Consider the following 27,104-nt stretch of genomic DNA (forward strand, 5'->3'; position numbering starts at 1 on the left):
AAATTGTCAACAAATCCTATTGGTATCCGATTATGAGAAAAATAATTATACATATAAGAATATCTCAAATTCCAGATGAATATATGTATAATATTATGTCAATGTGGTAGAGCAATATGTAGAGCAGTTAGATCTGAGTAGGTAACATGCTTTGAGGTGTCGTGGTAAGGAAAACTACCTTGTAATAAGTTCCTGTATCGGCGTTTTGTCGGTTAAGATGTATAATTGTGAATCTACCAGGAGATTCGAGTGATAAGTAGTGTAGGGATTAAGGAGTAGCGCCCCTGTGTATCCTCCCCTGGTTCGCCAAACCTTTGTCCCTTTTGGCACCGCACACCACATAGACATTCCGATGGATCCTTAGTTCAACACTAAATAACGCCCTCCCCCCTGACATGACTTAGGAAGAAATCAGGCCAGGACACCGCCGAATGGCCGCCGCCATTTACACCTCCGAGAGCCCTATCCACCTCAAATAGCACCCGCTTTGACATAAGGAGCAGGGAGTGGGAGTGGCGCAGTGGGCGTGCACCTGGGTGAGCTGGCGAGTCAGTGGAGGAGCCTGATTGGTTGGCAGTGCGCCAATGCTGACGTCAATGGCCAGCAGATACTATCGAGGCCGAACGCCATTTTTTGGGCAGTTGATGAACGAGCGCCGAACGACATTTAGTCTGTCGAGTTGGAGTTGAGTGCGCAGAGTTGTCGAGTTGAGTTGTGAGTTGGATCCCGAGTGAGTTACAGACGAGTTGAGCAGTTGCGCTCCAGTGAGATTCCTGGCCCTGGCAGTTTCGTGAGATCTCTGGTTGCGTTGGCTCGCAGATTCCAGTGAGATTCCGAGCAGATTCCTGGCAGATTCCTGGAAGATTCACGGCCTGCGCTGGCCGTCCCGGTGAGATCTGAGTTGGCTTGTCGACCGTGTACAAGGTTCGGCCTCATGGTGATCGGTGCTTGGTGCGTGGTGCTCGGTGCTTTGGAACTTGGAGCGAGGCGTGCTGCGGGCGAAAGGAGCCGCATGTTGGATGGCGGCCAAAGTCAACGACAAAGACCGGATAAGACCGAGTTGCACGTTCACCAGTACATGACGTGTTCTTTTCCTTAATTCAGATTCCCTCGTTTTTATTTGATATCTGGTGTGCGGGATCCCGATTTAGGATATTTCATTACCGGCGTGTGCTTTTCCTGTCCCTGTTTTCATTTAATAAACCCTTATATTATTTGCTGTACATACTTGAATGCAGTTTTCCGGGTGATTGATTTAACAGATAAGGCTGCGGGGGGGGGGGGGGGGGGGGGTCTCGCGGCTCCCCTCCATCCTGCGCGCTTGGGGTAGCTTTTGGTTTTGGAAATCCGCCATTCAGTTTTCGCCTCGGGGGGGGGGGGGGGGGGCTAAGGCCTTCACGATCGGCATCCGTGACCGCCTGATATTAATTTCGGCAGTTGCACGACAATATTCTATGGGGAGATGCTTTTCGCATAGCAAGGGATGAGGATGGAGTTGAAGAAGAGAGTGGGAGGGAGGAGAGGGAGGAGATGGGGGAGAGGGGGGAAAGGGAGAAAAAGTAGAGGGAGGAAAGGGAGAAAAATATGAAAATCGGTGAGATTAATAAAAGACTTGTGATACCGGGATTTAAAGGCGACCCAGGAGTTAAAGGCGACCAAGGAGTACCGGAAGTTATAGGTGACCAAGAAGTACCGTGAGTTAAAGGTGAAAAGGGAGCAATAATTCAAAAGGTTTTGTTTGTAGGAGGTGATAAAGGTGCCCAGGGTAGGCCAGGATTTATTGGTAGATGAGGAGCTACTGGACCTAGAGGTACCCAAGTCATTGTGGGAGAAAAAGGTGAACAGGGAGAAAAAGGTGATCAACGACCTAAAGATGAACAGGGAGTAAAAGGAGATATTTATCAAGGTTTATGTTGGATAGACATAACCAAAAATGACAGCGACATAATACCCGTTATAATGATTAATATAGGAGAGCATATTATCCAAGATAAAAAATTCTTACGAAAACAAAAGGTATGTATCTAATACAGTCATCGATTGTTATTGGTCGTAATGAGAAAGCTGAGGATATGCAATAAAATCTACCAATAGAAATACGATAATGCTTAAAAGTGGTAAAATATCTCAAATATATTGTAACGAATTTGAGAAGTGTAACGGTTTTGAGAAGTGTAACAATATTGAGAAGTGTAACAATTTTGAGAAGTGTAACAATTTTGGAGGAAGTGTAACGAAGGTGAAAAGTATGGTTTTGTTGTGTGTAACACCCTCATAATGTAAATAATGGTCGCAGCCGTCCTCCTAGTTAATTCCATGAAACTTACACACAGGCCACGATATATCTTTTTAAATAGTTTATTTCCTTATTCTATGTAGGCTAAATATGTGTTTCCCACTAGATTGACTCTGCATTGCATCAAACGAAATAAAGCGTAGGCCCCTCCGATGATCCATGGCAGCTCAAGTGCCAGGGATTCCCCCACTTGAGCTTTCACAGCAAACGTTTATTGCAGTACTGAACTGCTGTGCAACGTGACGGCGCAGTACCTGCAGCTGCTGACCGGTTTTCGCCATTTGCGGCCATTACGAACAAGGGGAGTGGCTAGAGAAGACGGGTCGCCCCCCTCGTCATAGGGGGGAGGAGTAAGTCGGCCCCGCTCATCCAACCCAGAACAAGGGGTTTGGCTAAGAGAGGGCGGAGCGGGAACCCCCGAGAAAGTGCGCGAAGGTTCGGGGAGGAAACCAATATAAGTCGCCGCGGGACGCACTCCACTCTCTTGCCCCTCCAGCTCTTGCCCCTCCAGCTCTTGCCCCTCCAGCTCTTGCTCCTCTTGCTCCTCTTGCTCTTGCGTCCTCCAAGCTCTGGCTTTGACCCCGTCCTCTTGCTTGCTGTCCCTCGTTGTCGCTGAGGAGAAGGAAGCCGCCTGAACGAGCAGGTGTGTGCGAGCCATCGTGCGACCAGCTGCGCTGCAGCTAAGGGGGCAGCTAAGGGGCCGCAGGCCACAAAAAGGACGCGCCAGGCAGCAATCGATGCTGGACCCTCCATTGCCTCCCAAAAAACAACCATCCATCCTCAAGCCATACCTGCCTGCAATATCCCCCGTGTAAGTGTGAACGTCGTCTGTCCTAATCGTTGTCCTGGGGTTAAGTAAATTGAATAGTATAAGCTAACGATTCACTGTGTATCTGCTCCTTCCATTCGCTGAATATAACCGATTGCTCTCGTTGCTCTGGCTTGTGAAAATACTTAATAAATCCTGTTATTCCTCCGTACTCTGTCTTCTTCTCTCTTCCTTCTCGTTCGGTCGCTTTAGAGGTTTCCAAATTGAATATCTGTGGTGCGATCTGGTCAACGTTGGGGGAGTCGGGCCAATCGGGGATCCTGTAACGGTCACGGTGGACCATCCGCTCGGCCCAAAGTAACATCTAAACCGCGATCCGTAACAATTGTTGTCAGGAGTTGGGATTCGAACCTGGGACTAAATTTATTTAGCCCAAATTTTGGACACCAATTGTGTTAGTACCGTAACAATTGGTGTCGAGGAGTGAGATTCGAGGCCCGAACCAAATTTTTAAAACGTGTAGGAAAAAAATTTTTGGTCAAAATTATAAAGTACCGAAATTTTGTTTTATAAAACCCGAATTTTGAGATCGCGCCATGGACAATCAAGGCGATCGGATGTCGGTGGGGGAGATAGACGGGTTAGGGGTAACCCAGAATCAGAGGGGAGAAATGGAGGAGAGCAATGAGGAGGCGGTTGAGGGGGTATCAGGCGCACAAAATGGCGCTCTCGCGCACGTGGTTGAGGGGGCCACGGCCGCGGAACCAATGAGCGCGGTCCAAATGCAAGCCTTCATGGCCCAATTCATGGTGGAAATGCAGAAAAAAACCGACAGTATGGAACAAATGGAAAGCAGAATGATGGGGGCAATGAGGGACGAAGCGAGGGCTCAGAGTGAGCAATTGGGGGTAATGAGGGACGAAGCGAGGGGTACCGGTGAGGGGTTAGACAAGAAATTTGGGAAGTTGGACAATAATTTTGAGGAGTTAGACAAGAAATTTGGGAAGTTAGACAATAATTTTGAGGGGTTAGACAACGGGATAAAAGAGGTGAAAAATGGGTTAATGGGGTTAGAAAATAGGATGGAGGACAAATTGCGGGAAATAGGGGAACAATCTGCCAGGGAAATCAAACGAATGGGGAACCAGATAGAGGAGGTGCAAATCGGGTTAGAAAGTAAACTGGATGCTCAGAGGGATGAATTGGAACAGATGAGGGTGGCATCTACAAAAGAGATGGAGGAGATGAAAGAGGGGATACGACGAGGTGTAAGTGAGGAGGTTTCGGGGCTACGCGAGGAGGTAAAGCGAGGTGAGAAGCGTATGGAGAAAGAGGTGAGAAATGGGACGGCAAAGTTACAAGGGGGAATAGAAGATCTGACGGAGGAGGTGGAACAGCTGACAGAGGGACAAACGGAATTAGTGGAGCAGGTTCAAAGGAACACTGCGGTACTAGGAGGGTTAAAGGCGACACAAAAAGAAATTAAAAATGACTTGATAGCGACACAGAGGCAATGTCAGATGGTACGTGAGGGACTGACAATGAGGTTGGACGAGGTGACAGAGGTAATGGAGACAAAGGACCGGCAGGTGAGGATGCACATAGAGACGGTCACAGTAGCCTTAGAGGACGAACTTGAGGAGACGCACCGGGAAATAAAAGTGAAGCAAAAATTAGAGGAAGTGGAAGAAGAGGTGAGTGAAATTAAGAAGAGACGGACAGAAACTAAGAGAGAAATAAAGGAGGAGGTAATGGAATTGGTACAAGGTCGGTGCTCAACTCATGATGTTCTGCTTATGAACCAAATAAAGAGTTTGCAGGTGGCAAAAGAGGTGCGGAGACGAGGTGCCAAGGTGAGTGGCGATATAATCGGAAATGTACATGATGTGAGGAAAGCTTCAGTCGGCTTGGGGATTGGTTTGGATCCGGGTGTTCGTGAAAGGCCGTTGGTGAAGTGTGCGACAGTTCTGGTGTGCGACAGGTCTGGTGTGCGAGAATGTCCGACCATGGGGTGTGTGAGGAAAAAGTGCGCGCCGACCAGTGAGTGTGCTGTCGAGAGTGAGTCGGTCGTAGCGCGTGTGCGAGGGAGCACATGGAAGCGCGGTGTGGTAAGTGTTACGGAGGAAGTAACGAAAGAGTGTGCGCAAGAGGATGCGCGAGAAAGGTGTGTAACGGACAGGTGCATGGGGAAAGAGTGTGCTGTCAAGAGTGAAGGAGAATGCACGCCTGTGGTGAGTGTTACAGAGGATGTAACGGGGGAGTGTGCGCAAGAGTGTGCGCGAGAAAGGTGTGTAACGGACAGGTGCATGAGGAAAGAGTGCGCTGTCGAGAGTAAGGGTGAGTGCGCGACCGAGAGTGGAGGTGAAAGTAGTGAGAGTGACACGGAGCGTGAGTTGGTTGTGACAGGTGAGCGAGGATGTACACCTGGAATGGAAGGATGCACACCTGGAATGGTAGAGCGTGTGTGGGAATGCACACTTGAGTTGGTCGTGAGGCACGTGGTTGGGTGTGCGAGTGAGAGCACACCTGTGATTGTCACAGAGGAGGTGACCGAGGAGGGGGCGCGAAGAGGTGTGTTGGTGAGGTGTGCGAACAACGAATGTGTGCCAAAGTGTTCGGTGGTCAGGTGTGTGACCAAGTCTGTGAGCGGAATGAGTGTACCGAGGTGTGGAAGGAAAGGTACGAGGAGCATGGGAACAGCTGGAGGTATGAGCAAGAAAGGGGTAGCGTATGCGTGTAAGCATGCAGGTGAGGCATTGACGGTAACCGGGTTAGCGGTTAGAGCGACTTTTAGCCGAATCGGGCCCTCGGTGCGTGCCGGGCTTCGCGTGCCGTGAGAACCAGCGGGGATCCGAGCCACGGCGGGTTCGAAAGGACCGCCGTACGCGATCCACGCTGTGCCTCGCTTGGAACGGCCGCGTCCGGGCTCCACTAGGCGGAGCGGGCAGCCCGATAGGAAGGGTCGTCATGGCGACCACTTTTTATTGAGACGTTCCGGCAGGTTGAGATCGGGCAATTGGATGGCTCCGCGCCGAGGTGGTGCGTGGGATCTCGGCACGGGTAAGCCCCCGTCCCTGCACCGAGTGCCGGACGCATCCAGCGGCCGGCACCAAAGAACCCGCGTTCATTGCTCGGCTGTACGAAGCCGGGCTGTGGAAGTGAATTGGCGCACCGAGAGGATCTAATAAGTAGACGGGTGATGAGGTTAGTGTTTTGGCCCCAAAATTAGAAAAAAGGCGAAATTTGATGATTGGTACGGTGATTGGCAGATGATTGGTAAAATTTTTGATTGGCTGAAATTTGGTGTGCCAAATTGATAGTAGGACCTCCCCGATGTGGTGGGATGGCAACTCTGTGATCCCTCACAGAAGGGGGGCAAAGGAGCACTAGCTTATGGGGTTGATGGCAGTGAAAACTAGCCCGGGTGGGTTAGGATATTGTGTGTAGGGATCTAGAAGAGATTGACATTAGGTAACGTTAAGGTTTAGTTAGTGACAATGACACCTGTAGTGGGGACGCAGGTAGAGTAGAGTGGATGATAATGACGTGGGAGCGCAATAGTTTAAAGGGGTGACTGGGAAGCGCAAGTTTCAGAGGGGAGTAGGTAGATGAGATGATGCCGTGTGTTTGAGGATTGAACAGGTGTGATTGAGCAGGTGTGATTGCACAGGTGTGCAACTGAACAGGTGTATGGAGCAGTGTATGAGGGAGTAGTGGTGATTGCGTGTTGTGTTGACCAAATGGTCCAGGAAGAAAGGAGGGTGCAGGTGGCACCAGGTGTGAGTGCACAGGTGTGCAACAACAGGTATGGAGAATGGTTGTGTGGAATAAATGGCATGGGATATATGGCGTATTGGAATGGATGGTCGTGGAGTGAGTATGATGGAAATTGTGGAGTGGATGGTGCGAAGGTGTGAATGGGGGAAGAGTGGACCCCCATCACGGATACCCGGGGCGGGTAGTGTAAGTGTTAGGTAGAGGGTATAGGTAAATTGTGGTTGGATATTGGCATCTGTGGTGCGAGGTGAAAGAATGGTATTTGGATGGGTGCATTAGTGTTGTGGAAATGGCTGGGCGTGTAGCCTGTTAGTGTGTGTAGTTGGTTTGGGCACTCCACCACTGTGAGGATGTCGGCCAGGTGAGGCCGCAGGTGGGCTCTGGGAGCCGGTAGTTGTGGATGGGGCCCGATGATCCGGGGGACGGACCCGGGTGGCCCAGTGCCAGAGGGCACCAAGGGGTGACAGAGCCAGGAGGGGCTTTCCCCAGTTAGATGGGTTGGAGTGAGGAGCAGGTAAGCTCGGGTGGCAACTACAGTGGTGGAGGTGTGCAGGTGGGTAGGCCTGCTGGGAGAGCTCCACGTCACAGCCCAGAAATTGTGCGAGGGCACCGGGAGATGAATCGGGGGAGTGAGACCCCAAATTGAGAAGCACCACAGTTTGGTCAATGGGAATTGGTTGTTAGAACCCATAGAGTAAGTGGCCAATGGATTGGCAGGGAAAGACCCCGGGTAGTGTAAAGGGTGTTAAAGTCATTTAGAGGATAGTTAGGATTGAAGTCTCCTCGCACCATCTGCATCCACTCACCTGAGATGAGGTAACTCCACACCATGCCATGTTTTATTATTTTTCATTAATGCAAATGTTTTGGATTGTGAGACGCATCATGACGTGGGTGTGACATTGTGCGTAATTCCATCTCTCCCTCCTTATGAGGATTGATGATGAATTGATGATGGCAAATTTTGGATAGTGGGATTGTGGAGACGAATTTGGTGTAGAAGGGAAAGATGGGGAAGACAAGACGTAGTGACGAATTTGTAAAGGTGTAAATTCTTGTAAATATGGGGTAAGGGCAAGGGTAGTGTAGGTGACAGGGGGGGTGACGTACGGTAGGGACAAGTTTTTCTCACTTCGCTCTCCGTACGCACTTCACCCTGCATTGCCTTTATTGACGTGTACCCTTGTGACCTTACCCCTCGCTCATTTGTCTTCCCCCCTTTTGTCTCCCACTTGAGGACCTGTGCGCCATTGGGTGCCGAGGGGAGCGTGCGTGAGATGGCCATTGTGCGCACGAGATTCTCAGAACCAGCATGCATTGCGTTGATGTACCACTTTATGGACCGCTGTTCTGCGGCCAAGTACCACTTTATGGACCGCTTTTCTGCGGCCAAGTACCACTTGATGGACCCCAGGTTCTGGGGCAGGGCACCTCTGTTGGAGACCGGCCATAGTAGCCAGGGAATCTTGCTTGCGGACCTCGGTAAGGCGGCACCTATGCCAAACAGGTGGACCACCCTTAGTTGGCCCCTGAGGCCCTAAATAAAAATGAACACAAGTTGTGCTTTTTATTATTTCCAAGTAGGCCGCATGAAGCCAGAAGACGTCGGGAAGAACATCGGCCCAGCAGAGAAAGAGAAGACCACCACCAGTTGTTTTGTTGTGTTTATTATGAACCATGGTGACTGTGCACCGAGTGGTGCTTTTGGTGCTTTGTGGTGCTTTTGGTGCTTTGTGGTGCTTTTGGGTGCTTTGGTGGTATTGGTACTGGTGCATCGATGCAATGCGTGCTGTCTCCTCCCTCCCAACAGGAATTTCTTTTTCTTGTTCCCTAAAAAGAAAAAAAAAACACAGGTCCTGGGTTGCGTTGTAAATAAGAAATAACGTCACTGTAAATAATGCTCCCCACCGTAAATGTATAGTTTGAGAACAATTCCGTAATTCGGTTAGCTGTGGGCTTGAGTCTGTTAGACAGGGTGCAATGCAATAGGGGGACATACTTATTTGTGTTTTAAGATTGTCACACTCAGGGTCAGGTTAATTGTAGAGGGAATTACACCTACGTGTCACACTAAGTTAAAGTTTTGTAGGCCCGAGGACGGGCCTGAAGAAAGGAGGGTGCAGTGTAACGAATTTGAGAAGTGTAACGGTTTTGAGAAGTGTAACAATTTTGAGAAGTGTAACAATTTTGAGAAGTGTAACAATTTTGGAGGAAGTGTAACGAAGGTGAAAAGTATGGTTTTGTTGTGTGTAACACCCTCGTAATGTAAATAATGGTCGCAGCCGTCCTCCTAGTTAATTCCATGAAACTTACACACAGGCCACGATATATCTTTTTAAATAGTTTATTTCCTTATTCTATGTAGGCTAAATATGTGTTTCCCACTAGATTGACTCTGCATTGCATCAAACGAAATAAAGCGTAGGCCCCTCCGATGATCCATGGCAGCTCAAGTGCCAGGGATTCCCCCACTTGAGCTTTCACAGCAAACGTTTATTGCAGTACTGAACTGCTGTGCAACGTGACGGCGCAGTACCTGCAGCTGCTGACCGGTTTTCGCCATTTGCGGCCATTACGAACAAGGGGAGTGGCTAGAGAAGACGGGTCGCCCCCTTCGTCATAGGGGGGAGGAGTAAGTCGGCCCCGCTCATCCAACCCAGAACAAGGGGTTTGGCTAAGAGAGGGCGGAGCGGGAACCCCCGAGAAAGTGCGCGAAGGTTCGGGGAGGAAACCAATATAAGTCGCCGCGGGACGCACTCCACTCTCTTGCCCCTCCAGCTCTTGCTCCTCTTGCTCCTCTTGCTCTTGCGTCCTCCAAGCTCTGGCTTTGACCCCGTCCTCTTGCTTGCTGTCCCTCGTTGTCGCTGAGGAGAAGGAAGCCGCCTGAACGAGCAGGTGTGTGCGAGCCATCGTGCGACCAGCTGCGCTGCAGCTAAGGGGGCAGCTAAGGGGCCGCAGGCCACAAAAAGGACGCGCCAGGCAGCAATCGACGCTGGACCCTCCATTGCCTCCCAAAAAACAACCATCCATCCTCAAGCCATACCTGCCTGCAATATCCCCCGTGTAAGTGTGAACGTCGTCTGTCCTAATCGTTGTCCTGGTGTTAAGTAAATTGAATAGTATAAGCTAACGATTCACTGTGTATCTGCTCCTTCCATTCGCTGAATATAACCGATTGCTCTCGTTGCTCTGGCTTGTGAAAATACTTAATAAATCCTGTTATTCCTCCGTACTCTGTCTTCTTCTCTCTTCCTTCTCATTCGGTCGCTTTAGAGGTTTCCAAATTGAATATCTGTGGTGCGATCTGGTCAACGTTGGGGGAGTCGGGCCAATCGGGGATCCTGTAACGGTCGCGGTGGACCATCCGCTCGGCCCAAAGTAACATCTAAACCGCGATCCGTAACAATATACTGCATTAAAAAAAAAAAATTCTGGCATGAGAATGATGAAATCCAAATTAATCAAGAACAATCAGACAATAGATAAAACATCATTGAAAGAATATGAATGAATGAACGTTTTGAGGCCATTTTCCCCGCTAGAGCGGGGGTTAGCCTTGCGGGCCCCATGACAATCATGGTTCCCTGTTTTGAGGCAATGTTTTTATGGCCGGATGCCCCTTATGGCCGGATGCCCTTCCTGACGGCAACCCTTGGTCACGCTCTTACGATGCGCAGGGATACGGTGCACCTATTCTAAACCAGGGTACACACCAGGATCATTCATCTCAGCAAGCTGGTACTCAATTTACCGACCTAGGAAGGATGACAGGCTGAGTCAACCCCCCTGGTGTTAATTCAGCGATCGATCGGGATTCGAACCCAGGATCCTAGGATCCCAAGCCAGCACCCTAACCGCTAAGCCAACACCAGGCTACACAACAACATAAAACATCATTGAAAGGATCTCTTAATATTGGGATGTATAATGCAAACGGCTCAGAGTATTAAAGCAATAACTCACCACAAACAAGCAATATGGAAACATTGTAAGTAATAACGAAAATAATTTTACCAGACTTTTCATTGCAATTATTATAATTGAAATTGAGAAAAAATAAATAATTGAAAAAATAGAAAATGAATTAAATTTTTTGGAAATAAAATAAAATATATAATTCACAAATTATATATTTCTCAAAATAATTGAAAATTGAAAATGGAATAAGAATGTTTTGGAAAATTAAAAAAAAAAAAATTATTAAAAATAAACAAGCATTCTGAGTATTGCGCTGCAATCCATGTCCCCTACCGGCAGTCTTTCGTCCGGAAAACTGTTGGGGAAATTACCAAGGGTTATTTAGCCACAGGTTCTGAATCGTTCCCAATCGCTAATTACCACAGGGCGGGCTCACCTGTGATTCGCACTCGGGACTTCGATTTATACACCTTGCAGACGGGTCAGCAGAAGCACGAGAAAATAAGTTGTTCATAAAGAACCTTTCGAGTCGCTAAATATCAGTAATTTATTATATTTTCCGGTTCACAATTAATGATCGGTGTATATATATATGTTGCTTGGCTTGGCTCCGCCCCTCCCGAAAGCGCGCGCTGTGTCGTGCTTTTGACGTTCACGAGACGAGGCTGAGGGCGCACGGTGCAGCTTGAGGAGAACTCGAGAATAACCAACTTTGTCTTTGTCAAACTTTGTCCAAAATGATCGAAACGTCGTGAAGTTTGAACTTGATCTGTAACGTATCATGAGGAAACCATGTACCAAGTGTGAAATTATTAGCATTAAGAGTTCAGAAAAAAAGTCCGGAAAACTGTTCTTCGCGTGATGGACTGACAGACTGACGGACTGACGGACTGACGGACTGATAGACGGACAGACGGAGGGACGGCGTCCAAACCTATAGTCCCCTCCGGTGTACACCGGTAGGGGACTAATAAAATGTGCATTGATATTATTAGCATCAATCATAAAATAATTAAAAACTTTAAAACGGAATATGAGACGTTCAATACTAAATTAAAAACTATTAAAAATATGAGAAATTTAACGCATATCAACTTTTGATACATGATAAAGAAAATGATGTGAAATACTCAAAGATTACCAAAGCACATAAGTAGATAGAAAAGGAAGATCCAGACCAGGCCAGGAGCAGAATGCCCGTATCCCCCTTGCCCCAAAAACAGGAAGTTGTGGGTTACAAACCGGAAGTGGTCGAATTAATTAATTATTTATTTTTCAATTTTCTCGAATTTCTCGATTTTCATGATTTTTCCGAAATTTCCCAAAATTTCCAAAATGTCTCAAATTTCTGATTTCCTCGATTTTCCTGATTTTCACTAAAATAATTATAAAAATTAAAAATTGAATTTTTTTTTTGGGTACCGTATTTTCCGGTGCATCAACCGCACCCGTGTATCAACCGCACCGCCGATTTTCGACTTCCAAAAAAAAATAAAAATCTGATTTTCGATGGAAAAAAAAAAAAAGAGGAACAATTTAAAAAAGAGAAGAGAATAAATAAATAAAATGGAAAGCGAAATATGATGTAAGGAAAGAGAAACTGAAGACAGAGAAAGAGTGAAAATACATGAAATGAGTTGAAAGAGAATTTTTAAAAACATTATAATTATTCTTTCTTGCCAATGTGGGGCCCTGAAAAGGGCCGTTGGGTTTAGTCTCTGAAATCCGAAGAAGTCATCCGTTTCTTCAGTCCAATCCGAGTCGGGGTAGGCGAGATCCTCGTCGTCGTTATCCTCTTCTCCATCGTCAGAAAAGGGGCATTGGGTTTAGGCTCTAAAATCCGAAGAAGTCCTCGTCATCTGTTTCTTCAGGGAAGACATTACGAAGATCATCATCCGAGTCTGGGTAGGCGAGATCATCGTCGTCGTTATCCTCTTCTCCATCGTCGGTCACTGCCACTTCATCCTCCCAGATGATGTCATCTTGAGTGCCATCAAGGGCATTAGATATGCAGCACTTGAGGAAGGCCCGCTCGATGATGGCTGCCGGCAACTCCTCCCAGACCTTCAGTATCCAGCTACAGATCGTCGGGAGGTCCACCTTCCTCATCCTCCCAGTCTTGGTGAAGGTCTTGTCCCCCGACAGCATCCACTCCGACCAACAGCGCCGCAGACCGTCTTTGAACGGCTTGTTGACTGAAACGTCTAGCGGCTGCAGCAGCGACGTCATGCCACCCGGTATCATCACCAGATCAGTGTTGAGCCCCCTCAGCTTTGACTTGGTCTCCTATGTCTTGTGACAACGGAAGGCATCGAGGACGAGCATGCTCCGTCGCCGCGAAAGCCCACCAAATCGTCTCCCCCACACGACGCGGAGCCAGTCATCTACCAGTGCTTGGTCCATCCACCCCTTGGCCTGGGCATGAACGATTACACCCGGAGGAAATTTATCCTTTGGTAGCGTCTTCCTCTTGAAATGATATACGGCGGCAGCTTTCCCCCATCAGCGGTGCATGCTAGCATAACCGTAAAACAATCTTTCTCATGACCCGTTGTAGTGATGGACACCAACTTGTCACCTTTGGCCGAGATGGTGGTCCCTCGAGGCACATCGAAGGTCAGCGGCGTCTGATCTGCGTTGCCGATGTGGCTTAGGGGATAGTCGTGCTGCTTGCGGAACTTGATCACGAACTTCTGAAAATTAGCAGTCTTCTCTGCTATGTCATCAGGGAGACTCTGTGCGATGTGGGTTCGCCGGCGAATGGGAAGGCCAGGATGACCCATGAACCTGTATGCCCAAGACGTACTGGCCGTGAAGTCATCGACCCCTGTTTCCCTGGCGATGAGTCGGGCCTGGAGTCGCAACGCTTGTGTCGCGATGGCGTGTCCCTCGGCTCGCTTCTCTCTCACCCACATTAGCAGTCTCTCCTCCAAGGCCGGCCACTGGGCTGCTTTGCCCCTCATCGCCTTCTTCTTCTTCGGCTTCGTCTCCAGCGTCTGCTTGTTAGTCCGCCAGCGTCTAATGACGGACTCGTCGATTCCGAAGTGTCGGCCGGCCGCCCGATTACTAAACTCTTCTGCAAACCTGCAGGCACGGAGCTTGAAAGCTGCTGTGAATGATCGCGGTGCCATCTTGTGGTCTTGGTCAGGATAGAAGCGAATGGTGAAGCTTGGTCTTGATAGCTCGAACAGGATAGAACGAATGGTGAAACTCCCCGTTGATCTCTCCGTTTTATACATTCGCCCAGCCCATGCGGCGGCATCAAAGCCGACTTCAATAGGTATACTACTGCGTTGGTTAGACAAAAGGTACGTCATAATGTCCCGTGCAAGACATCCTGTTTACCATGTTGACGCTTTTGTTTTGTGACTTAATCCTGTCTTTATTTAGCACACTCTATTCACTATGTGACCTGTCATTCAAAGAGGACTAGTGAAAGTACACATTTTCACAAACACGCATAGAAAAATCAAATATTACAAACTTCAAACTTTCTTGTATTTTGACTGGCAGCAGTAATCGGCGTTGAACCTACCTTCGTAACGTAATTGACGATCATTGTATCCCCGCAACCCCAAAGTAATATAAAGATTACGTCCCGTTGATATGACAGTTTTTCAATGCACAAATTTTTCTGTTACTGTGTAGCAACCGCACCCCCTTTGTTAGGGTTTTCCCGTCGTTAAAAAACCGCGGTTGATACACCGGAAAATTGAATTTTTTTTTTTGGGGTATATAAAATGGACGAAACCATTTTCAAAATATTTCAAGATATATTCAACTCAATTAGACGGTTGGGTGAGTCACTTCTAATATGTATACACAATTATAATAGGGATAACAACACACAGGATGAATGATTAACCGCTATATATTTTCAGCCCTATATAAAATGGATGATTTTTTACCCATGTGGGAAAGCAAGATAAAATGTAATAATCATAAGAACCTCCCAAATTCATTAACGGTGTCTAATATTTGGTTCAAGCAGATGTGGGAAAACCTGTTTACTTTTAAAGATGCTCCTTACTCCAAACTTTTTTTCTCAGAGTATATAAAATGGATGAGCCCATTTTCAAAATATTTCAAGATGTACAACAACAACAACATGTATTTTAAGGCCATTTTCCCTGCGAGAGCGGGGGTTAGCCTTGCGGTCGCCATGACAATCTTCTCCATCTTGCCCTATTTTCTGCATCTCTCCTTGTTAACCCCCTTGCCCGCATTTCTTCTTCCACCATCTTTAGCCAAGTCTTTCTCGGTCTTCCCCGTCCTCTACTTCCTTCTACATTCATTTCCATCACTCTTCTCAACCAGTCACTTTCATCCTTCCTCAACACATGACCAAACCATCTCAACCTGTTCCTCTTCACAGCATCAATCACAGGCTCTATTCCCATCATCTTTCGCAATTCATAATTTGTCTTCCTCTCTCTCAACGATACTCCGCACATCCATCGAACCATTCGCATTTCCACCCTTTCCAACCTTCGTTGCTGCTCTACGTTCATTACCCGTGTCTCGCTCCCATAAATCATAACACTTCTCACACATGCAGCATTGGCCCATGAGTGTCCATGAGGGTGTGACCCAACATCCATCCTTCGCCCCCCCCCCCCCCCCTGCGAGGAACAGGGCTGCACCAGCCCCAGCTGGCCAATGTGGTGAGCACCTGCTGCCACAACACACACTAGCGCACACACAACCTCGGCCCTGGGGGAGACGGCCGCATTGCGTGTCATTCCCCTCACGTCACCTACGCCGCCCTCGCGTTCCCCAGTCCACAGAACCGCAGCCCCCCAGTGCTCACCCACACTTGACCACACCAAGGTCCAGTCAACAGCCATGCTCCACCAGGTGACCCACCCAGAAGACATGGTCCACGCCCCTCGGACACCCATAGCACCACGTTGACCCTCAGACCACACAACTACATCCCCATGATCCCGCATCCCAAATATCAGCACAGTCGCCCCTGCAACCAGTTGAAAGCTGTGTCCTGCTACCTTATTAATTTTATCACAGCCTCCAACACTTTGGTCAAACACACCTGGATCAATAATGGCGTCACGATACAGTGTCCACCATTTATCTTCACAAAAATTCACCCCTTAATTTACATCTAACCCACAGATTACCTGTGCCAAACATTTTTCACATTTTACTAATCTCAACCAAAGAAAGATGCTTTGCCATACACATGCCAGCCGAGCATGGCCCATGTGCTCGGCTCGTTACACATTCCAAATTCAACAACTCCATGGCTCTCTTCCCAACCCGAGAGTCCATAAATCATAACGGAGCATCTGTGGAAGGTCACTCTCACACCCTCACGTTCCACAGATGCCCCAATGGTTGTCCGGCAGGCTGTCTCATTCCTGTCCATTCGGTACGACCCGCGTCCATAGACCAACCACCATGCCAGGTCACCACATGCTGGTTGTCCCAGATTCTCAGGGAGAGGGTGTCAGGTCGCATGCCCGGGTGGTCACCACATCAGGCCCAAGTTGGCCGTCCGCAGTGCCACCACCAAAGCGTGACCCACAACACCTCCCCCTAGTGGTCCTCAATAAAGGCCATCCCAGGCTAGTGAAACCACCTCAGACCCCCCTGGAGGTCTTAACCCCCACCAGGGTCCAGTGACCCTGTCGGCCCGAGCCACAAGCCCTGACGGTGCCCCGACGGACAAGGGACGCCACACTCCACCAGACCCCTCGTGGGGCCCAGGTCGTACCATGCCCCCCCATGGCTGGACCCCACGTCCAAATCTCGCCAGCACAGCCCCCCAGCTGGATGGCATCACTAAATTTCGAAAGGGGCAACTTTTCCCCGAGGCCATCTTCATTGACCTCCCCATGTCCAAATCCCGCAACCCGGGGACCAACTATCCCCATGGCTGTGCCAAATCAAACTCCCATTTAAATTTAATTTTAAATTTTCTTTTAGAACTTTTGGCTCCAGGTGACCAATCACCGCAGCTGCAGGTAACAACCTCTACCACCGGTTGTTCTGCCCCTCCCTGCCGCTGGTCCAAATTCCCTGCGGGGACCAAATCTTTGGAGGCTCTATCCCCCGATCCTCCAAGGTCCAAATCCAACCCGGAGTCAACACACTCCCCCAACTGGTTCTGTAATTTTGGAGCCTCCGTTACCAAATCGGTGAGCACGGTGAGGGTCCCCTTGGTCATTCCAACCACCTCCTCGGACCAACTCACCTCATTCCCCAAACTCCTTTGGGCCTGAACAAACTCTACCTCCATGGGACTATCCCAGGTCCACAGCCGCTGCGTCAAATCATCCTCATCCTCATCATCATCATCATCACAAATCATTTCTGGCCCCGCCAGGTCTTCATCAATATCCCCAATAAATACCCGGTCCGGCTCCATTACACGGACCCCCAAAAACTCTCCCACCTCTTGCTCCGCACCACCGCCCTGGTGCTGCACCAATTCCAATTCATCCCCCTGTTGAGGTGTTGTGACATCCAACCGGTCCCGACAAACAACCAGGCCAGGTGGGAAACATTCCCTATTGCAATTTTCACATTCCACGCTCACCTGTGCACACTCCACGTTTACCTGCAGGTATTCCCCATCTACCTGTGGACATTCCCCATCCACCTCTGCACCTGCAGTGTCTCCATCTACCTGTGGGCACTCCACGCTCACCTGTACACATGCCACAATTGCCATTCCCGGTGCAATTCCCAACTTTGCCATTCCCGGCGCAATTCCCTGCTCGTGAGCAACATGCATATCTGCATGGGCCGTACTCTCTCCCATTCCCAATTTAGCTTCCCCCCGTTCAGATTCAATTTTTGCCACCTTTGGCTTCTCCTGTGCCCCGTCGGCACCAAATCTCTTTATTTCTCCGTTTAGTTCATTCCCCTGGGACTCCATTTTGTTTTTAATTTTTCCCATCTCGTTACTCATTCCCTCCATTTTATTTTCCAACCCACTTTTCATTTCTCGCATTTCGCCCTTCAATTCCTTACTGGTTCGCTCACTGCTCTCGTTTATTAAATCCCTCATAAATTTCATTTAGGCCTGGTCGTCTCTGGAGGCCGTCCCTCCGGCGGGGGAAGTTCCAACGCTATCCTCCATTTCCCCCATTTCCGGCTCACTCCCTACACTGACGGAGGCCTCGCTACGTACCTCCATTTCGTCGATCTCCGACATCCGCTTTTCGGAAGGTCGTTCCCCGCGCGCATATTATTTTACTTAAAAAAACAAATTTAAATATGTCGAAGACGCGATATCGCGCTCCGTACGCCCAATTGATTATTCAAATTTCTCCGCCTCGACTATAAAAATTTCGGTTCCAAATGCTGGGCAGGGTTTTTCACCCAGCCGGCGTCGACTCCCTTGCTCCGGACAAAAATATTGTCCGCTAGGTTCGAATCCCTAACTCCTGACACCAAATGTCGCGCAACCGCCGAAATTTATATCAGGCGGTCGCAGATGCCAATCACGAAGGCTTTAACTCCGAGGCGGAAACTCAATGGCGGATTCCAAAATCTAAAACACCTAAGCGCGCGGATTGGAGGGAAGAGGCGTAAGTCCCCGCAGCCTTAACTATTGAAATCAACCACCAGGTAAACTGCGTCCAGATATATGTACAAAAATAATGCAAGGGTTTATTCAGGAAAAGCAGAGACAGTAAAAACACGCGCCGGTAATAAAATAAGGGACTAAATTGGGATCCCACGCACAACAGATTTCAAACACGAACAGGGGATGTGAATTAATAAAAAGAACACGTTATGTTAAATGTATATGTGGAGCAAATGAGTTTTAATTAAAATTTCAATTAATAAGTTTAAATTAAAATATTTTGATGCAAAATACATTTTACCATTGATTCAGGAAATTGTTTATTTCATGAAGATTAAAATTTGTGATCTTGATCAAAGCTCTGGCGAACAGGATGATAAGTGATGATTTTCCAGATGAAAAATGATGATTTTAGAGGTTTCACCTTGAGTTGACCTTTGACCATTTGACCTCAAAAATAGTTGGTTTCCCAATTCATTGAGGTAACACACAAATGCTGTTCTATTTTCAAGTCAATCGGATGCAAATTGATGGGTTTTTTTGGATGAAAATTCATGATTTTGGAAGTTTGACCTTGAGTTGACCTTTGACCTTTTGACCTCAAATAGTACATTTCCCAATTTAGTTACTTGATATATTCGTGGAGAGTTCTTTACAATAAGCCATGTCTCAAATTTTTTCTATTCAGCACTTTCGGAGATATAGAGGTGCAAAGTTTTTTTGGTTTTTCCAAGATTGCGGCCCGACCACGTGACCGATGACGTCATCATTATTATTACTTTCTCCACCAGTTTATGCCGACATGGCGCTCAAGAAATTGCATCTTGATTGGATGAAGTTTTGTACTTGTCAAATTATCGAATGATGATGTCATAATGGAGGCTTTGGGCCTAGAGAGTTAAAAATTGGGCACAGTCTATTCCAGGGCAAGACAAATATGCGTGTAAGGTATGGCGATGGTATGTGCAACGATGTAGACATAGTACTGCGCACAAACAGACAAACAGACAGACAAACCAACCAACCAACAAACATACTTGCCGGAATCTTTTCCGGCAAGTAACAAACCAACCAACCAACATACTTGCCGGAATCTTTTCCGGCAAGTAACAAACAAACAAATGAAAAATCAGTCAGAGACTGAGGACTTGCCGGAATGTACTTTTTATTGGCCATTTTGGCTCATTAAAAGTAAATAATGACCTCTGCAAAAGTTCAAACGACATGGGTTTAATCTCTACATGAGAGAATTCCACATCGCTATTTGGGCAGTGTATAAGCTAACAGATCGCTGTCTCCATCGATCTTGCCAAGGCTGTAATGCCTATCGGCTAAAAATCCTTTTAACTGTTGACTTGGTAGATTTTACAATGAAGGAAACACATATCAGGAACACATACAACATAGCGATTGTGAATGTGACAGCTCTGAGGCGTCTTTCGCTTCGCATTGCAGTGACGGCGAGCACCAACATGGCGGCTGTAAGATTAAAATCTGGCTTCAAGCCCCCTCACCACCCAAAGCCTTCAAGCAGACATATTAACACGCTCCTCCCCCTTCATTCCCATTCTTCAAAGCAAAGCGGTAAAAATTGTTGTATCGTCATTATATATCACTCGCAACGGTACCCGCCCTAAGGGCGGGGCTTCAATTGGAAGGTGCAAATGATTGGGTGACCTTAATTGGGTGACCTTGAGCTTGACCTTGGGCTGAGAGAGTTAAAAATTGGGCACAGTCTATTCCAGGGCAAGGCAAATATGTGTTTAAAGTATGGCGATGCTATATGCAACGATGTAGACGTAGTAGCACTGTGCACAAACAGACAGACAGACAGACAGACAAATCAATCAACCAACATACTTGCCGGAATTTTTTCCGGCAAGTAACAAACAGACAAACAGACAGAACCACAAATGCAACCGACCAATATACTTGAATAATCTTCGATTTTGCAAGTAACAAGAAAGACGGCGTGCAGAGCACAATACTTGATAAAATCCACCCCAAATCCACCCCAAAAAGTTGCCATTGAGACATCAAATTGTCCATTTTATTGAGATTAAAGTTGACAATCTTAATCATAACTCATTGATTTTTAGATGAAAATTGATGATTTTGAAAGTTTGACCTTTAACCTTTTGACCTTAAAATAGTTTATTTCCCAATTCAGTGAGGCACTTTGCAATTGCTCTTTAATGTTCAGGTTAATCGGATGAAAATTGATGAGTTTTTAGACATAAATTGATGTTTTTATAAGTTTGACCTTGAGTTGACATTTGACCTTTTAACCTCAAAAGATAGTTGATTCCCCAATGCGATGATTCAATATGAAAATGCTGTTCAACTTTCACAGCAATCGGATGAAAATGACTATTTTAGAAATTTGATCTCAAGATAATCTTTGACCTAAAATTCAATAGGCTTCTCAGTTGTGACTACTGTTACATATTTATGTGAATGTATGTGAATTACAATTCAGGTCTTTGCTTATCAATGTGTAGTCGATTAAGGGTTGTTGTGATTAAAGGGTCAGGAGCCCTTCTGGGAAAAAGGAGATCGGAAACGGAAGAAGAAAAGACACGAGGTCCGGGAGAAGCGACGATGCTTCTTCTTCCTCGCCCAGCTCCGACGAGAGTTGGGATCGATATTGAGCCACGTGGAAAAGCTGCGTCCCCAAGCCCGTCTGGCGAGAGGAGTTACCGGGACGTGTAACTACCCTTTTGAAACGTCAAGCTGCCGTGGGGCCGTGCACAGACTCAGCGTCTGGCACAGTTCGCCGCACCGTCTACAAGGACGCGTACGGGTCGCACTTTGGGGCCTAACACGCGTTGCAAGCGGCGTGTTGCTTTGCCTGCTTTACATTACCCGCTTCGCTTGGCCAGGAGGGGTGTGCTGCAGCCGTGGTTCCCGGTACGATACGTGCCCGGTGGAAGCACGTCCGCCCGGGGTTCGTTCAACCGCCCGTGTGCGGCGAAGCCGACCATCATCTTGGTCAGGAGGGGCCCAGAGACATTGTGAGGGGCAGAGACCAAAGGGGTCGTGAGTACCAAAGGGGTCGTGAGTACCCAAGGGGTCGGGAGTGGGGAAAGGGGACACACGTATGTAAGATGGCCATCTTAATCATCTAGGGGATTGATTGTTGATGGTGGATTGTTGATGGTTGATTGCTCGGGGAATATATCATTGATTGTACCATTGAAAATGTATTGTATGGTATTGTATCATTACCATTGAAAATATATCATTGCAAATCATTTGTTCTTGGTTGGAATTCATATGGATTGCGTTACGAAAGCGCATACATAATAAATCTTTCTGGCGAAGTTCCTCTCACGGTCCGGGAGTCACCGAGACCAGGTAGGCACCGGGAGGACCACGTAACAGAATTGGGGGCTCATCCAAATTACGATTTGCGGATTCGCAATTGGGTCTACGTCCGGGATTTAAAATTGTATAACATAATAAAATAATAGTTTTTAGTAATAAAAATTAATTAATTAATTATTAATTGGTAAATTTTTGAGAAATTGGGGTAAAGTCTTGGGGGAAGGTTAACAGGTGTTAACGATAGTCACCATGGCGTTTGTTGCACAGAACTTTGCGGTAACACCTAGTGAGGCACAGTTCCGAGCGTTACTAAAAGCGGACCTCTTGAAATTGGCCAAACATTTTAACTTGGAGGTCCGAACTAATTTGAGGAAGGCAGAGTTGCAGACCACGGTGATACAGTCTATGGTGGGATTAGGAACATGGGACGAGGTAGCCTGGCAGTGGCTACCCGAAGAACCAGAAGACGTTGAGCTCCGGAAACGAGTTGCAATTACGGAGCCAGGAACGGATTAAAGAAGAAGAAAGGAAAGCAGAAGAGAGGAGAGAAGAGAAACAAGCACAGGAAAGGAGAGTGGAACGAGAACTCCAGGAAAGTTTAAAAGAAGAAGAAAGGAAAGCAGAAAAGGAAAGAGCAGAAGAAGAAAGGAAAGCAGAAAAGGAAAGAAAAGAAGAAGAAAGGAAAGCAGAAAAGGAAAGAGCAGAAGAAGAAAGGAAAGCAGAAGAGAGGAGAGAAGAGAAACAAGCAGAGGAAAGGAGAGTGGAACGAGAACTCCAGGAAAGGTTAGCAGAAGAAGAAAGGAAAGCAGAAGAGAGGAGAGAAGAGAAACAAGCAGAGGAAAGGAGAGTGGAACGAGAACTCCATGAAAGGTTAGAAGGGAGAAAAGCAGAGGAGAGAAAAGCGGAAAGGGAATTAAAGGAACGTGACATGGAGCTTCAGCAGGAAATTAAATTCAAGGAGCTGGAGTTAAGGAGAGAATGGGGAGAGGTACCACCCTTGCTGACGGGGTCGACACCTAGCCAGAAAACCTGGGATGTGGGCAGACATGTGAGGCTGGTTCCACCCTTCAGTGAAAAGGAAGTCGCGAAATTTTTTCCACACTTTGAGAAAGTGGCTCCACAGTTAAACTGGCCGGAGGAGGCCTGGACCATACTAGTGCAAAGTGTGCTGGTGGGAAAAGCTCAAGAGATTTATTCGGCGCTACCAATGGACCAATGTGCAGATTATGAGGTATTGAAGAAGCACATCCTCAAAGCCTATGAGTTGGTTCCGGAAGCTTACCGGCAAAAATTCAGGAATGCCAGGAAGAGGGAGAGTGAGACCCATGTGGAGTTTGCCAGAGTGAAAGAAAACATGTTTGATCGGTGGTGTGAGTCAAAAGGAGTCGGGAAAGACTTCGAAACATTGCGTGACTTGATCCTGGTGGAGGAATTTCAACAGTGTGTCCACGAGGACATCAAAGTGTACCTGCAGGAAAAGAAAGTACCAAAGTTGTGGGACGCAGCCACCATGGCAGATGATTATGCCTTAACACACCGAATAGGGGTCCACGAACCTAACTCCTCGCCTGGATCTCCGCAGGGGAGGTGGGGAACAGCAGGTGCGGAGAACGACAATACATGGCGGCGGCCTCGAGAGGATTATGGGGACAACGCGGATACCCCACCTGTTTGAAATCAGAGGGCTGCGGGCCCAAGACAAACTTATTTTTCGGGGGGCCCGAGGCAGACCACGAGTTTTTCCTCCGGGCCTACTTGCGCTTTTTGCAAGAAACCTGGACACTTGATGTCCAGTTGTTACCGCATGAAAAGGGAAGACCCAGAGCAGAGTCCGACTATTACCACTCCGAATGCGATGGCAAGCGTAAGAAATCGCCCACAGAAGAGTTACCGACCATTTATTTATGAGGGGTTGGTCTCACTCAAGGGAGACTTGACTAATCCAAGACCGGTTAGGGTTTTGAGGGACACAGGAGCCCATCAATCCTTAATGCTTGAAGGCATTTTGCCATTGTCAAAGAGTACCGCAACGGGTGATAGTGTTCGGTTACAAGGGATCGGTGGCTGTGTTAGTGCCCCACTTCATGTCATCCATTTGGAATCCGATTTGGTGTCAGGACCGGTCACCATCGGTTTACAAGCCACGCTTCCTGTAGAGGGAGCATCTGTGATTATTGGGAATGATTTGGCCGGGAGGCAAATTTATGGTAACCCGAGGGTTGGTAAAGAGCACAGCAGGGAAAATAACACCCCACCAGCTCGGGATGGCGACAAAAGTTCCAAGTTATTTGTAGGGGGACTGAACTTCAACACAGAGGAAGAAGTTCTGACCTCTGTCTTCAACAGATATGGGCCGCTGGTGGAAGTGCGGGTGGTAAAAGACAGGGACATGCAACGGTCAAGAGGGTTCGGCTTTGTCACGTTTGCAAGCACAAGAGACGCCAGGGAGGCAGAGAAGAATTGGAATAGTAAGGATTTGGAGGGTCGGACCATAACAGTAGGGAAGGCATTTCGTAGGCGTCGAGAGGTCTACAGAAGAGGACAACTTGGCAGTAGTTTTGGAGTTGGCAGCAGCCGATATTACTATGGAGGCTCCCAGAGTTACGGCACCTCCCAAAAAAATGAATGTCAGAGCACTGGCCGAGAAGGAGACCGCCAGTCAGATAACGGCTGGGACAAGTGGTCCCACCGTAACTGTTAGGAGTCTGGAGAAGTTGAAGCACTCTATATACGGGGGAGCCGCCGAGCCGGGGCTCCTACACGGACTAACCGTGAATGCCACGTTCTTAAAGGCGTCCAGGTAGTGAACTTTCCTGCACGGACTAACCGTGAACTCCCCGTTCTTAAAGGCGTCCATGTAATGAACTTTCCTCCCCGGACTAACCGTGAACTCCACATTCCTTAAGGCGTCCATGTAGGGAATACTCCGCTGGGCCTCCCGAAAAAGTGCTATAGAGAGGTTTAAATTTGGGGGCTTTGGTCACCACCTCTTAGCCGTCATTCAAGAGAAACTAGAAGTGGTTGACGCTTGGTCCAGAGGGAATTAATCTAGGGAATTGTGTGAAATTTTGTTGCTTTATTTTTAAGTGATGACTGTGCCCGGGGGGAACTGATGAGTTGGGGGGGGGGGGGGTGAGTTATCTGGTTTGTTTATCCAAGTTAGCCGGCAAAGAAAGTTTTCGCTGGGTTCAAACTTTCTTTCTTGAAGGGGGGGAGTGTTACATATTTATGTGAATGTATGTGAATTACAATTCAGGTCTTTGCTTATCAATGTGTAGTCGATTAAGGGTTGTTGTGATTAAAGGGTCAGGAGCCCTTCTGGGAAAAAGGAGACCGGAAACGGAAGAAGAAAAGACACGAGGTCCGGGAGAAGCGACGATGCTTCGTCTTCCTCGCCCAGCTCCGACCAGAGTTGGGATCGATATTGAGCCGCGTGGAAAAGCTGCGTCCCCAAGCCCGTCAGGCGAGAGGAGTTACCGGGACGTGTAACTACCCTTTTGACACGTCAAGCTGCCGTGGGGCCGTGCACAGACTCAGCGTCTGGCACAGTTCGCCGCACCGTCTACAAGGACGCGTACGGGTCGCACTTTGGGGCCTAACACGCGTTGCAAGTGGCGTGTTGCTTTGCCTGCTTTACATTACCCGCTTCGCTTGGCCAGGAGGGGTGTGCTGCAGCCGTGGTTCCCAGTACGATACGTGCCCGGTGGAAGCACGTCCGCCCGGGGTTCGTTCAACCGCCCGTGTGCGGCGAAGCCGACCATCATCTTGGTCAGGAGGGGCCCAGAGACATTGTGAGGGACAGAGACCAAAGGGGTCGTGAGTACCAAAGGGGTCGTGAGTACCCAAGGGGTCGGGAGTGGGGAAAGGGGACACACGTATGTAAGATGGCCATCTTAATCATCTAGGGGATTGATTGTTGATGGTGGATTGTTGATGGTTGATTGCTCGGGGAATATATCATTGATTGTACCATTGAAAATGTATTGTATGGTATTGTATCATTACCATTGAAAATATATCATTGCAAATCATTTGTTCTTGGTTGGAATTCATATGGATTGCGTTACGAAAGCGCATACATAATAAATCTTTCTGGCGAAGTTCCTCTCACGGTCCGGGAGTCACCGAGACCAGGTAGGCACCGGGAGGACCACGTAACACTACCTCTACATTTGGTAAAGTTTCATGATGATCAGGTTGGAAGTGTAACTTGTGGGTAATTGACATACAAACAGACAAACAAGAAATCTGTTGTGTACAGAACGATACTTGGGAAATCCCTAAAATAAGTTGTTCGCCTTTGGCCGATGTTGACCTTTTCGCCGATGTTGACGTCAAAAATAATTGGTGGTGGCTGAATTCATTGTCCTGAAATGCAAATCTTCTTTAAATTTCAAGTGAATCGGATGAAAATTGAGGATTTTTACAAATCTGCCAAAATTGTTGACCTTTGGCCTATCCTGAACTTTTGACCTCAAAATCAATAGGTTTGTTTTTCCTTGTCGCCAACTCTATGATTTGGTGAGGTTTCGTAAATATCGGTGGTTTGTGCAAAGGGTTTGTGCCCAGGGCCCCAAAAAATGTTAATCTGCCTCTGCTTGACCCACTCACATACACACCCGCTCACTCACTGTGACTCACTCACTCACTATGACACACTCACTCACTCAACGACTCATACTTACTCACTCACCAACTCACACTCACTCACTCACAGACTCACTGACTGACTCACTCATTGACTCACTCACTCACGGACTCACTCTCTGACTGTCTCACTTACACCCACTCACTTACTGACTCACTCACTGACACGCACTCACATACACACTCACTGACTCACACCGACTCACTCAACTCAATGACTGACTCACTCAGACAATGCATTCACTGTCTGCCTCACTGACTCACTCATTATTTGTCTCACTTACACCCACTCACTCCCTCAATTCACTGACTCACTCAGTGACAACACACTGACAAACACAAACACACACACACACACACACACACACACACGCACACACCTCGATCGATACGATTACCTGACTATGGACCAGGTGAGCGAGAAACGTGTTTGTTACCTGTTAAAAAGTCAGACAAGTTTTCGGAATCCTTTTTAACATAACAGGAATGTAAATAAAATGTGCGGAGTGACACATTTATTTTATATCAATAAATTATAAAAACAAACCGGGGAATATCAATTAATTATTGTTTTGTAGCGTGGTGCTACGCACGCAACTTGTTTGCCAAAGAAGGTAAGCCACAACGCGTAGGGTCAAAAGAGTCTTTATTGTGAAGCTCAAACTGTAGCACTGACTTGCTCGGGGCTGCGAGCCCCGTGTATATCCCGAGGCCACGCCTACCCCTCGGGCGTGGCCGACACCCTCTTGGTGCGCGGAATGATGTCACTGCACCAGCGAGCCATCGTGTCCGCCACACGCGCCCCCTCCCCAGAA

The 27,104-nt window shown here is 47.8% G+C and overlaps 1 protein-coding gene across 1 annotated transcript in view; it reads left to right on the forward strand.

Moving 5' to 3' along the window:
• Positions 1-27,104, forward strand: part of LOC144888261 (uncharacterized) — a 229,687-nt gene that overhangs the window by 176,492 nt on the left and 26,091 nt on the right. Inside the window, exons 13-25 of the mRNA XM_078785864.1 lie at positions 345-363; positions 498-669; positions 787-825; positions 925-1,085; positions 1,239-1,246; positions 1,745-1,884; positions 12,759-12,997; positions 13,069-13,216; positions 13,489-13,642; positions 13,914-14,068; positions 14,409-14,424; positions 15,319-15,343; positions 17,272-17,346. Coding sequence (XP_078641990.1) covers positions 345-363; positions 498-669; positions 787-825; positions 925-1,085; positions 1,239-1,246; positions 1,745-1,884; positions 12,759-12,997; positions 13,069-13,216; positions 13,489-13,642; positions 13,914-14,068; positions 14,409-14,424; positions 15,319-15,343; positions 17,272-17,346 — 1,351 coding nt within the window. The remainder of the gene's footprint in view (positions 1-344; positions 364-497; positions 670-786; positions 826-924; positions 1,086-1,238; positions 1,247-1,744; positions 1,885-12,758; positions 12,998-13,068; positions 13,217-13,488; positions 13,643-13,913; positions 14,069-14,408; positions 14,425-15,318; positions 15,344-17,271; positions 17,347-27,104) is intronic.

Source organism: Myxine glutinosa, chromosome 1, assembly GCF_964187855.1.
Source record: "Myxine glutinosa chromosome 1, kmMyxGlut1.1, whole genome shotgun sequence".
Lineage (NCBI taxonomy): Eukaryota > Metazoa > Chordata > Myxini > Myxiniformes > Myxinidae > Myxine > Myxine glutinosa.